General features: G+C 44.7%; 1 protein-coding gene across 24 annotated transcripts in view; it reads left to right on the top strand.

Moving 5' to 3' along the window:
• mllt10 (MLLT10 histone lysine methyltransferase DOT1L cofactor) overlaps positions 1-12,307 on the top strand; it is a 498,389-nt gene that overhangs the window by 302,378 nt on the left and 183,704 nt on the right. The window contains exon 12 of one of the 24 annotated variants that reach the window (XM_072508510.1): positions 10,195-10,272. The exons of the other annotated variants lie outside the window; for them this stretch is intronic. Within the exon in view, the coding sequence (XP_072364611.1) occupies positions 10,195-10,272 (78 nt within the window). The remainder of the gene's footprint in view (positions 1-10,194; positions 10,273-12,307) is intronic. 24 annotated transcript variants of the gene reach the window in all.

Below are 12,307 nucleotides of genomic sequence, written 5' to 3'. Positions count from 1 at the left end.
TGGAACTGTGAAGCAATTGTGCTAACCACTGTGCTACTGTGCTGCCCATCACTGTTATGTTCAGTGATTTTATTTTGCAAGTTATCCCTGCTCTGAATTTCCAGTGCTGCACATGTATGGCACAGTTTTTTTTCTGGGCGAGAAATATCTGAAGGAATCTAACTCTGCCTTTAACTTTGATTCCTATGGGAGGCCATGATTCACAAAGTTGTTTCCACTTAAAGTTACAATTTGCAGGAACGTAACCACTACTTTAAGCGAGGTCTCAGTGTATTTCTTCTCAAGCACCTTTTTATTTAATCAGTTCTATGGGTTCGAACATACCCCACACTAAGAAGCTACATTCTTTACGTAGACCACCTGGAAACCCATTTCACACATTAGCCATCCATACCTTCATTCCATCTTTATCCATCCAACTGTTGGCATGGGCATGCACAAAAACTCCAGCAAGGAACTTGATTGTCCAACATGGTTTTAATCTTACCTTAAAATCATTCAAAGACTGCTTCCGATGCCTTTTGAGGAAGGGAGTTTCAAAGACTCGCTGCCCTCTGAGAGAAAACATTTCTCATCTCTGTCTTAAATGGGAGACTCCTTATTTTTAAACAATGTTAGTTCTGGATCCTTCCGCAACAGGAAACATCTACCTCCCCTCCCTCCCCTCTGTCAAAACCCCTCAGGAGCTTAAAGGTTTCAATCAAGTCACCTATTATTCTTCAAAACTCCAGTGGACAGAAGCCTGGCCTGTCCAATCTTTCCTCACAAGGCAACTTGCCCATTCCTGATATTAGTCTGGTAAAGGTTCCCTGAACTGCTTCTAATGCATTTGCATCCTTCCTTAAATAAGGAGACCAATACTCCAGATGTGGTCTTACCAGTGTTCTGTACAACTGAAGCATAACCTCCCTGTTTTATATTCAATTCCCTTTGCAATAAACAATTACCTTCTATTGGCTTTCCTAATTTAAAGCTATATATCTGCATTATAGCCTTTTGTGATTCATGCACTCACACACAGATCCTTCTGCATTTCAGATCTCTGCAATCTCTCACTATTTAGATCTATTTTTTATTTTTCCTACCAAAATGGACAATTTCACATTTGCCCACACCATTACTCCATTTGGCAGATCTTTGCCCACTCACCAAACCTATCTAGATCCTCTTGTAGTCTCCTAATGTTATCTTCACAACATACTTTCTTATCTATCTTTGTGCCATCAGCAAATTTAACAACCATACATTTAGTCCCTTTATCCAGCTCATTTATAAAACTTGTACAACGTTGAGCCCCCAGCACGGACCCTTTGTAGCACACCACTTGTTATGTTCTATCAACCAGGAAAAGACTTGTTTATGCCTGTTCTGTTTCCTGTTATCTAGCCAATCTTCTATCCATGCTGATATGTTACTCCCTACAGCATGAGCTTTTATTTTCTGCAATAACCTTTGATGTGGCACCTTATCAATGCTGTCTAGAAATCCAAGTACAGTTCATCCACCGGTTCATCATCACCCATTAACCATAGCACCTGTAACTTCACCAAAGAACTCCAATAAATTGGTGAAGCATGATTTCCTTCTCACAAAGCCATGTTGACCCTGCCTGATGACCTTGAGTGTTTCTAAGTGCCCTGCCAGCATCTTTAATAATAGCTTCTGTTTTTCCCTATGACAGATGTTAAGCTAACTAGCCTGCTTTCTGTCTCCCTCCCTTTTTGAATAAAGGAGTTACATTTTCTATTTTCCAATGTAGTAGAACCTTCCTCGAATCTAGGGTATTTCAGAAAATGAAAACCAACACATCTCGCCTGCGATTTCTTTTAAGATCCTAGGATGAAGTCTCTCAGGATCCTGGGACTCGTCAGCCGCAACTCTTAACAATTTGCTAAGTTCCAGTTCCTGGTGATTGTAATTTTCTGGAGTTCCTCCATCCCTTTCATTTCCTGATTTACAACTTGTTACTTGTTTCCTCTACAGTGAAGACTGATGCAGAATAGTTGAGCAATTCATGTGCCAACTCCTTATTTTCCATTATTACATCCCAGTCTCACTTTCTATAGGACCAACAGTCACTCTGTTAACTCTTATTTAAATATCTATAGAAATTCTTACTATATGTCTATATATTTTTGGCTATCTTTCGTTCGTGCTCTAATTCTCCCCCCTCCCCCTCATTAATCTATTTGTCATTTTGCTGTTCTTTATATTCTGTCCAACCTTTTGACCTGTCACCTGTCTTTGCACAATTATATGCTTCTAGAAAAAGTTTGGTACTGTATTTAACTTTTCTGGTTAACCACAGATGGTGGATCCTCCCCTTGGAATTTTTCTTTCTCATTGGGATGTGGCTATTCTGTGTATTCTGAAAAATCCCGTATAAATGTCTGCCATTGGATCTCTAGTGGCCTATTCCTTAAACTCATTTGTCAACTTACTTAGCTAGCTCTGCTTTCATGCCCTTCTAATTGCCCTGATTTAAGTTTAGAATACTAGTCTTGGACCGACTCTTCTCTCCCTTAGACTGAATGCAAAATTCAAACATATTATGATTGTTGCAACCTAGGGATGCCTCCTATATGAGATTATCAATTAATCCTATCTCGTTGCACAATACCAGGTCTAGTATAGCCTGTTCTCTAATTGGCTCCAGAATGTGCTGTTTTAAGACACTATCCCAAAACCATTTGATGAACTCCTCATCCGTGCTACCATTGCCCAACTGATTTTCCAGTCGATATGCAGATCCCCGATGACTATCGCCATACCTTTCTGACGAGCTCCCATTATCTCTTCCTTGATCATCTGTCCTACTGTTTAGTTACAGTTAGGAACCTGTACACTATGCCCACAAGACATTTCTTGTCATAATTTCTCATCTGAACCCAAACTGTTTCCTGAACTTGGGTCATCCCTTTCTCATGTGCTGATACCATCATTAAATACAGCTCTCGAATCAGGTCCCCTAGAAGCAATATTCGGGGTATCAGATCAGCTGGGATTGGAAGCGGGTGTGGAGGCAGATATCTTAGCCTTCGCCTCACTGATTGCCCGAAGGCGGATTATCCGCCCTGTGCCTCGGCGTGGCGGGGGGATCTGCTGGAGTTCCTAACACTCGAGAAATCGGATTGTGTTTTCGGGATCCTTAAGGGGGAGGGGGAGCAGCCCCAAGTCGTGGTCCACATAGGTACCAACGACATAGATAGGAAAAGGGATAGGGATGTAAGGCAGGAATTCAGGTAGCTAGGGTGGAAACTTTGATCTAGGACAAACAGAGATATTATCTCTGGGTTGTTACCCGTGCCACGTGCTAGCGAGACGAGGAATAGGGAGAGAGAGGAGTTGAACACGTGGCTATAGGAATGGTGCAGGAGGGAGGGTTTCAGATTTCTGGATAATTAGGGCTCATTCTGGGGTTGGTAGGACTTCTACAAACGGGATGGTCTACACCTGGACCAGAGGGGTACCAATATCCTGGGGGCGAAATTTGTGAATGCTCTTCGGGAGGGTTTAAACTAGTTCAGCAGGGGATTGGGAACCTGAATTGTAGCTCCAGTATACAGGAGGTTGAGAGTAGTGAGGTCATGAGCAAGGTTTCAAAGTTGCAGGAGTCTACCATAAGGCAGGAAGGTGGTTTAAAGTGTCTTCTTCAATGCCAGGAGCATCCGGAATAAGGTGGGTGAACTTGCGGCATAGGTTGGTACCTGGGACTTCGATGTTGTGGCCATTTCGGAGACATGGATAAAGCAGGGACAGGAATGGTTGTTGCAGGTGCTGGGGTTTAGATATTTCAGTAAGCTCAGGGAAGGTGGTAAAAGAGGGGAAGGGGTGGCATTGTTAGTCAAGGACAGTATTACGGTGGCAGGAAGAACGTTTGATGAGAACGCGTCCACTGAGGTAGTATGGGCTGAGGTTGGAAACAGGAAAGGAGAGGTCACCCTGTTAGGGGTTTTCTATAGGCCTCCGAAAAGTTCCAGAGATGTAGAGGAAAGGATTGCAAAGATGATTCTGGATAGGAGCGAAAGCAACAGGGTAGTTGTTATGGGGGACTTTAACTTTCCAAATATTGACTGGAAACGCTATAGTTCGAGTACTTGAGATGGGTCCGTTTTTGTCCAATGTGTGCAGGAGGGTTTCCTGACACAGTATGTAGATAGGCCAACGAGAGGCGAGGCCATATTGGATTTGGAACCAGGACAGGTGTTAGATTTGGAGGTAGGTGAGCACTTTGGTGATAGTGACCACAATTCGATTAAGTTTACTTTAGTGATGGAAAGGGATAGGTATATACCGCAGGGCAAGAGTTATATCTGGGGGAAAGGCAATTATGATGCGATGAGGCAAGACTTAGGATGCATCGGATGGAGAGGAAAACTGCAAGGGATGGGCACAATGGAAATGTGGAGCTTGTTCAAGGAACAGCTACTGCGTGTCCTTGATAAGTATGTACCTGTCTGGCAGGGAGGAAGTGGTCGAGCGAGGGAACCGTGGTTTACTAAAGCAGTCAAAACACTCGTCAAAGGAAGAAGGAGGCTTATGTAAAGAGGAGACATGAAGGTTCAGTTAGGGCGCTCGAGAGTTACAAGTTAGCCAGGAAGGACCTAAAGAGAGAGCTAAGAAGAGCCAGGAGAGGACATGAGAAGTCCTTGGCAGGTAGGATCAAGGAAAATCCTAAAGCTTTCTACAGGTATGTCAGGAATAAAAGAATGACGAGGGTAAGAGTAGGGCCAGTCAAGGACAGTAGTGGGAAGTTGTGCGTTGAGTCCGAGGAGATAGGACAGGCGCTAAATGAATATTTTTCATCAGTATTCACACAGGAAAAAGACAATGTGTCGAGGAGAATACTGAGATTCAGGCTACTAGATTAGAAGGGCTTGAGGTTCATAAGGAGGAGGTGTTAGCAATTCTGGAAAGTGTGAAAATAGATAAGTCCCCTGGGCCGGATGGGATTTATCCTAGGATTCTCTGGGAAGCTAGGGAGGAGATTGCTGAGCCTTTGGCTTCGATCTTTAAGTCATCTTTGTCTACAGGAATAGTGCCAGAAGACTGGAGGATAGCAAATGTTGTCCCCTTGTTCAAGAAGGGGAGTAGAGACAACCCCGGTAACTATAGACCAGTGAGCCTTACTTCTGTTGTGGGCAAAATCTTGGAAAGGTTTATAAGAGATAGGATGTATAATCATCTGGAAAGGAATAATTTGATTAGAGATAGTCAACACGGTTTTCTGAAGTGTAGGTCGTGCCTCACAAACCTTATAGAGTTCTTTGAGAAGGTGACCAAACAGGTGGATGAAGGTAAAGCAGTTGATGTGGTGGAAATGGATTTCAGTAAAGCATTTGATAAGGTTCCCCACGGTAGGCTACTGCAGAAAATACGGAGGCATGGGAATCAGGGTGATTTAACAGTTTGGATCAGTAATTGGCTAGCTGGAAGAAGACAAAGGGTGGTGATTGATGGGAAATGTTCAGACTGGAGTCCAGTTACCAGTGGTGTACCACAAGGATCTGTTTTGGGGCCACTGCTGTTTGTCATTTTTATAAATGACCTGGAGGAGGACGTAGAAGGATGGGTGAGTAAATTTGCAGATGACACTAAAGTCGGTGGAGTTGTGGACAGTGCTGTCCACAAGTTACAAGTTACAGAGGGACATAGATAAGCTGCAGCGCTGGGCTGAGAGGTGGCAAATGGAGTTTAATGCAGAAAAGTGTGAGGTGATTCATTTTGGAAGGAATAACAGCAAGACAGAGTACTGGGCTAATGGTAAGATTCTTGGCAGTGTGGATGAGCAGAGAGATCTCGGTGTCCATGTACATAGATCCCTGAAAGTTGCCACCCAGGTTGAGAGGGTTGTTAAGAAGGCGTACGGTGTGTTAGCTTTTATTGGTAGAGAGATTGAGTTTCGGAGCCATGAGGTCATGTTGCAGCTGGACAAAACTCTGGTGCGGCCGCATTTGGAGTATTGCGTGCAATTCTGGTCGCCGCATTATAGGAAGGATGTGGAAGCATTGGAAAGGGTGCAGAGGGGATTTACCAGAATGTTGCCTGGTATGGAGGGAAGATCTTATGAGGAAAGGCTGAGGGACTTGAAGTTGTTTTCATTAGAGAGAAGGTTAAGAGGTGACTTAATTGAGGCATACAAGATGATCAGAGGATTGGATAGGGTGGACAGTGAGAGCCTTTTTCCTCGGATGGTGATGTCTAGCACAAGGGGACATAGCTTTAAATTGAGGGGAGATAGATATAAGACAGATGTCAGAGGTAGGTTCTTTACTCAGAGAGTAGTAAGGGCGTGGAATGCCCTGCCTGCAACATTAGTGGACTCGCCAACACTAAGGGCATTCAAATGGTCATTGGATAGACATATGGACGATAAGGGAATAGTGTAGATGGGCTTCAGAATGGTTTCACATGTCGGCGCAACATCGAGGGCCGAAGGGCCTGTACTGCGCTGTAATGTTCTATGTTCCAAAGTAAAGTTCAGGTTGAGGGGTAGGATGGAAGGGTTCTACAACTCATGGGCCTTGTTCATCATGAATTTGCACGAATTGGATGACATTGAACATTCGGAGGGGGTGGGTTGGAATGCATAAATTAATGATGATTCTTTTTCATTGGTGTTTTGTATTTCAAATGTTGGGAGCTGTTTGAGGGTGGGTGGGTAAGGGGATTGTTGGCTTGGAGATTTCCATTGTATTTGTTGTTATTGTTAATTATTTGTTGTAAATATGATAAATGTGAAAAAGGAGGAGAGTAAAAATATTTATTTAAAAAAAAAAATAAATAAATGCAGCTACCCTTCCACTTATAGCTTCCTGTCCTTCCCAAATGTCACGTACCCTTCCATGAGGGGCTGGTTTAGCACAGTGGGGCTGGTTTTCACAGTGGGCTAAACAGTTGGCTTGTAATGCAGAATAATGCCAGCAGCGCGGGTTCAATTACCCTACGGGCCTCCCCGAACAGGGGCCGGATTGTGGCGACTCGGGGCTTTTCACAGTATCTTCATTGAAGCCTACTTGTGACAATAAGCGATTATATCATATATTCAGGTCCCCATCTGTCATCATGTGGCCATGTCTCTGTAATGGCTAGCAGCTCCTACTTATTTATTTCTGTTTGCGCCATCAGTTCATCTGTTTTGTTACAAATTCCAGGTGCATTCCGATGCAGAATCACAGAATCATTCAGTGCAAAGAGGTCCATAATGTCTGCACCGACAAGTGAAAAGCACTTGACCTACCTACCTAATCCTATTTACCAGCACTTGGCCTAAAGCCTTGAATGTTACGACGTGGCAAGTACTCATCCAGGTACTTTTTTGAAGGATGTGAAACAACCCGCCTCTGCCACCCTCCAAGGCAGTGCATTCCAGACCATCACCACCCTTTGAGTAAAAAAGATTTTCCTCACATTGCCCCTAAACTTTCTGCCCCGTCACCGTGAACTTATATCCCCATGTGATTGACTCTTCAACCAAGGGGAACAGCAGCTCCCTATCCGCCCTGTCCATGCCCCTCATAATCTTCTACACCTCGATCAGCTCGCCCCTCAGTCTTCTCTGCTCCAACAAAATAAACCCAAGCCTATCCAAACTCTCTTCATAACTTAAATGTTCCATCCTAGGCAGTATCCTGGTGAATCTCCTGTGCACCCAGTCCAGTGCAATCACATCTTTCCTATAATGTAGCGCCCAAAACTGCACACACTACTCCAATTGTGGCTTCACTAAAGTTCAATGCAACTCCAACATTATCTCCCTGCTTTTGTAATCTATGTCTCAAAGGCCTTTTTCACTACCCTATTAATCTGCCTTCAGAGATCTATGGACAAACGCACCAAGATCCCTTTATTCCTCAGAACCTCCTAGTGTAATGCAGTTTATTGAATACTTCCTTATCCAATTACTCCTTCCAAAGTGTATGAGCTCACACTTTTCAGGGTTAAATTCCTTCTGCCACTTATCTGTCCATTTGACCATTCTGTCTATATATTCCTGTAACCCAAGGCACTCAACCTCCGTGGATTTGCTGAAATCCACATGAATGACATCAGCTGCACTACCCTCATCTACACACCTGACCACCTCCTCAAAAGGTGCAATCAATTTGTTAGGCATGACCTTCTCTGACAAAGCCATGCTGACAGTCCCTGATCAAACCTTGCCTTTCCAAGTGGAGATATATTCTCTCCTTCAGAACTTTGCCTGGTAGTTTCCCTACCACTGTTATTAGACTCATTGGTCTGTAGTTTCCTGGTTTATCTCTACAACCCTTCTTAAATAGTGGAACCACATTAGCTGTTCTCCAGTCCTCTGGCATCTCCCCCGTGGCCAGAGAGGAATTTAAAATTTGGGTCAGAGTTCCTGTCATCCCCTCCCTCGCCTCTCACAGCAGCCTGGGGCACAATTCATCTGGACCTAGAGATTTGTCCACTTTTTTTTAACAAACAATTTTATTGAGGAAATTTTTAGCATTGTAAACAGTTACAGATTACAGAAATATGCAAACATCAACGAAAAACCAACACTTCAACCAAACTATAATGCACATACCCGTTCCTCTCCCATAGGCACTACCCGCCTATTTATCCCATCTACTCTACTCTAATCTCCCCCTTCCCTCCCCTGCTGACATTCACTCTCCCGCGAAGAAGTCGATGAATGGTTGCCACCTTCGGGCGAATCCCAAAACGGATCCCCTCAAGGCGAACTTGATTTTTTCCATACCCAGAAAACTTGACATGTCCGAAAGCCATAGTTCGGTCTTCGGGGGTTTTGAGTCCCTCGCCGCCGGGCTATCAGGGAAGCAAGGGCCAGAACATCGGCCTCTTTCTCCCCCAGGACTCACGGGTCTTCCGAAACCCCGAAAATTGCCACCTCTGGACTCATCACCACCCTTGTTTTCAGCACCCGGGACATGACCCCCGCAAATCCCTCCCAGTACCCCCTAAGCTTAGGGCATGCCCAAAACATGTGAACGTGGTTCGCTGGTCCTCCCGCACATCTAGCGTACTTGTCCTCTACCCCAAAGAATTTGCTCATCCGAGCCACCGTCATGTGGGCCCGGTGAATGACCTTAGACTAAATCAGGCTGAGCCTGGCACATGTTGCGGTTGGGTTTAACCTACTCAGGGCTTCCACCCATACCCCGTCCTCCATCTCCCCACCGAGCTCCTCCTCCCATTTGAGTTTCAGTTCCTCCGTCTGGGACTCTTCTCCTTTCATGAGCACCGTGTACATATCTGAGACTTGAAGCCACCTGGGTTGGCCACTTCCCGACTTTAAATGCAGATCCGCTAAGAATGCAGGGAAATTCAGTCAAACGCAGGAAAAACAAGCAGGTGCAAAGTTTCCTGTGTATCAGAACTTGCAGGAACCCAGACAGCACTGAAACTAACAACCATCTACATATTGATGAGCGATCCCCGGGAACAATTGGAAACAGTTAAGGTAAACAAGGCCAAGCCAGACTCCTCGGTGCCAGCAGGAGCCAAGACAAAGGAAGGCCAACGGACACTTAGGAACCGCCCAGCGATCAGGGAACAGCTCCAGTATTGGAGAAATCGATCCAAGTGATCAGAACTTAGTCCAATCACTTGGAACCAGGTACGGGGTCCGCCCAAAAGGGCGCGGAGCCCCTGGGGACTATAAAATAGAGTCCCCAAGTTCAATTCGTCCTTTTTGGCAGGACCTCTCAGCAGCTCGAAACAACCCTTGACCGTGTCCTGCCTAGCAGCTGCACCAACCAAGTAAGTCTCCAGTCAACGCACGCTACGAGATAGATGCTCCTAGCTACCGGTCTATACCAGCTTTGAAGCCTGCAGACTCAGAATCGAACAAAAGGCCATTTGTTCCTCTGACCTGGTGGGCTAGTTCCAAAGCTAAGTATAGGCTCTTAGTGTTAGAGATAGTCTTGTAAGTAGAGTTTAATGCATGAGTAGTGATTGACTGTGTATAATAAATGTGTTTTGATTTGAAACGTACTAACTGGTGTATTGAGTTATTGATCAGCCTTGAACTTGAACCTCGTGGTGGTATCATAAAGATACTTACTCTAGAGTAAAGGTTATAAAACAGAGCAAATTAAGTAAAGACACAACGAGCAACATTTACTGGTGGGACGTGATTAAACAGAACCAAATTAAGAGCCGCCAAAAGTTAGCAACAGACTCTACCCTCTCCTCCTTCTCCTCTAGAGACTATTCTGTCCTGGATCCCTATTGGCGGGAGGCGTGGGAAGGATGGGACCTGTCTGCGTACAAAGTCCCACACCTGTAAGTACCTAAAGTAATTTCCCCTTTCCAGCCCAGCTTTCTCCTCCAACTCCCTCAAACTCGCAAAGTTCCCCTCCAGAAACATATCGCCCACCCTCCTCACCCCCGCCATGTTCGAAATCCGCCATCCATGTTCCCGGGGGCGAATCAATGGTTATCACAAATTGGAGCCCAAACCGACGCACCCACCTCCCCTGCATGCTTTCTCCACTGTTTCCAAATCCGCAGGGCCGCCCCCACTACCGGGCTGGTGGAGTACCTGGCCGACGCAAGCGGTAGGGGAGCCGTGACCAGGGCTGCCACACTGGTGCCCCTGCACGAAGCCACCTCCACCCGCTCCCAGATAGACCCCGTACCCACCATCCACTTCCTTATCATGGCTATGTTAGCCGGCCAGTAGTAGTTGATCAGATTCAGCAATGCCAATCCCCCCTCGCTGTGGCTCCTTTCAAGCATCGCCTTCCTCACCCGCGGGGATTTTCCCGCCCAGACAAAGCTCATGATGATTTTGCCAGTCCTTTTGAAGAACGACCGTGGGATAAAGATCGGGAGGCACTGGAAGATGAACAGGAATCTAGGGAGGATTGTCATCTTTACCTTCTGCACCCTCCCTGCAAGTGACAGCGGGAGTGCATCCCATCTCCGAAACTCCCTCTTCATTTGTTCCACCACTCTAGTCAAATTTAACTTATGTAACCTGCCCCAGTCTCGTGCCACCTGTATCCCCAAGTACCGGAAACTTTCCCCAACCAGCCTAAATGACAGCTCCTTCAGCCTATTCTCCTGGCCCCTTGCCCGCACTACAAACTTCTCACTCTTGGCCATATTTAATTCGTACCCTGAGAACCGGCCAAACTTCCTCAATGTTTCCAGTTTGATCCCGGCCCTGGGTCACTGTCCATATGGAGTTTGCACATTCTCCCGTATCTGCGTGGGTCTCACCCCCCACAACCCAAAATGATGTGCAGGGTAGGTGGATTGGCCATGCTAAATTGTCCCTTAATTGGGAAAAAAAGAATTGGGTACTCTAAATTTATTTAAAAGATGTCACTGAGACACAGGATCTGCTGACAGGGGTGAGGTTAATCTCAGTAATGTGATCATGAAATTATCATTGATTGTTGTAAAACCCCATGCAGACGAATGTCCTTTAAGGGAGGGAATTTGTTGTCTGTTCTCTGGTCTGGCCTATGTCTGACTCCATACTTACTTGCGACAATAAGCGATTTTCATTTCATAAAAGGTGTGTTACATTCAATTAGGAAGTATTTAAATGTGCTTAAAAATTGAATAACACAATATAAACATGGAACATCTTCTTAAAACCAACACATAAATCAACACGTGGAATGGCTCTGCATGAAGGATAAGCACCATGTAATCTGTTTCCATGTAAGCTGACAGTATGAGCCGTAAGCATTAAAGTTTAGAGTAGGCTATGTTCGGAATCACAATCAGAAATGCAATTTTTAAAATCTAAACTGTTTGCATTTTTTCCATATCCGGAGAATACATTTGTAAACGTCCTCATGCTTTTGAAGCATTGCTATTGGGTTGGAAAACTGATTAAGCAGTCCTTTGACATCATGATTTCAATTTGAGATGATCAATGTAGGACTATGACTTTATTTTGTAATCCCTCTTTAGCATTTGAAATTGTACCATATGGAATTCTCATCTACAGTTTTGAATTAGCAAATGTACAATTATTAGGAATTCTTTATCCTTAGTTTTTGATGCATACCATTGAATTAACATTAGATGGTGCACTATTTTATCATCAAATAATCAATTCAAATGCAGTTGGGGAAAGGGGCTTTTCTATGATACACAAAATATGATGCAGCTTATTGTGTTATAGTGTAGCTGTCAAAATGGGGCACTCAAAAGGTGGAAGCAAAAATAAATGTCTCATACTTCCCGGCCATGCTTTTCTTCTGGGAATGAAAGGAATTTATAGCTGCAGGGAAAATTCTTTTCGAGCATGTGACTTGATTTAAAGAACAAAAGAAGCATAGTTGCCTGAATTTTAATC

Source organism: Scyliorhinus torazame, chromosome 6 (assembly GCF_047496885.1).
Source record: "Scyliorhinus torazame isolate Kashiwa2021f chromosome 6, sScyTor2.1, whole genome shotgun sequence".
NCBI lineage: Eukaryota > Metazoa > Chordata > Chondrichthyes > Carcharhiniformes > Scyliorhinidae > Scyliorhinus > Scyliorhinus torazame.
Note: the sequence above shows the minus strand (reverse complement) of the source record. Positions and strands in the feature narration are given on the sequence as shown.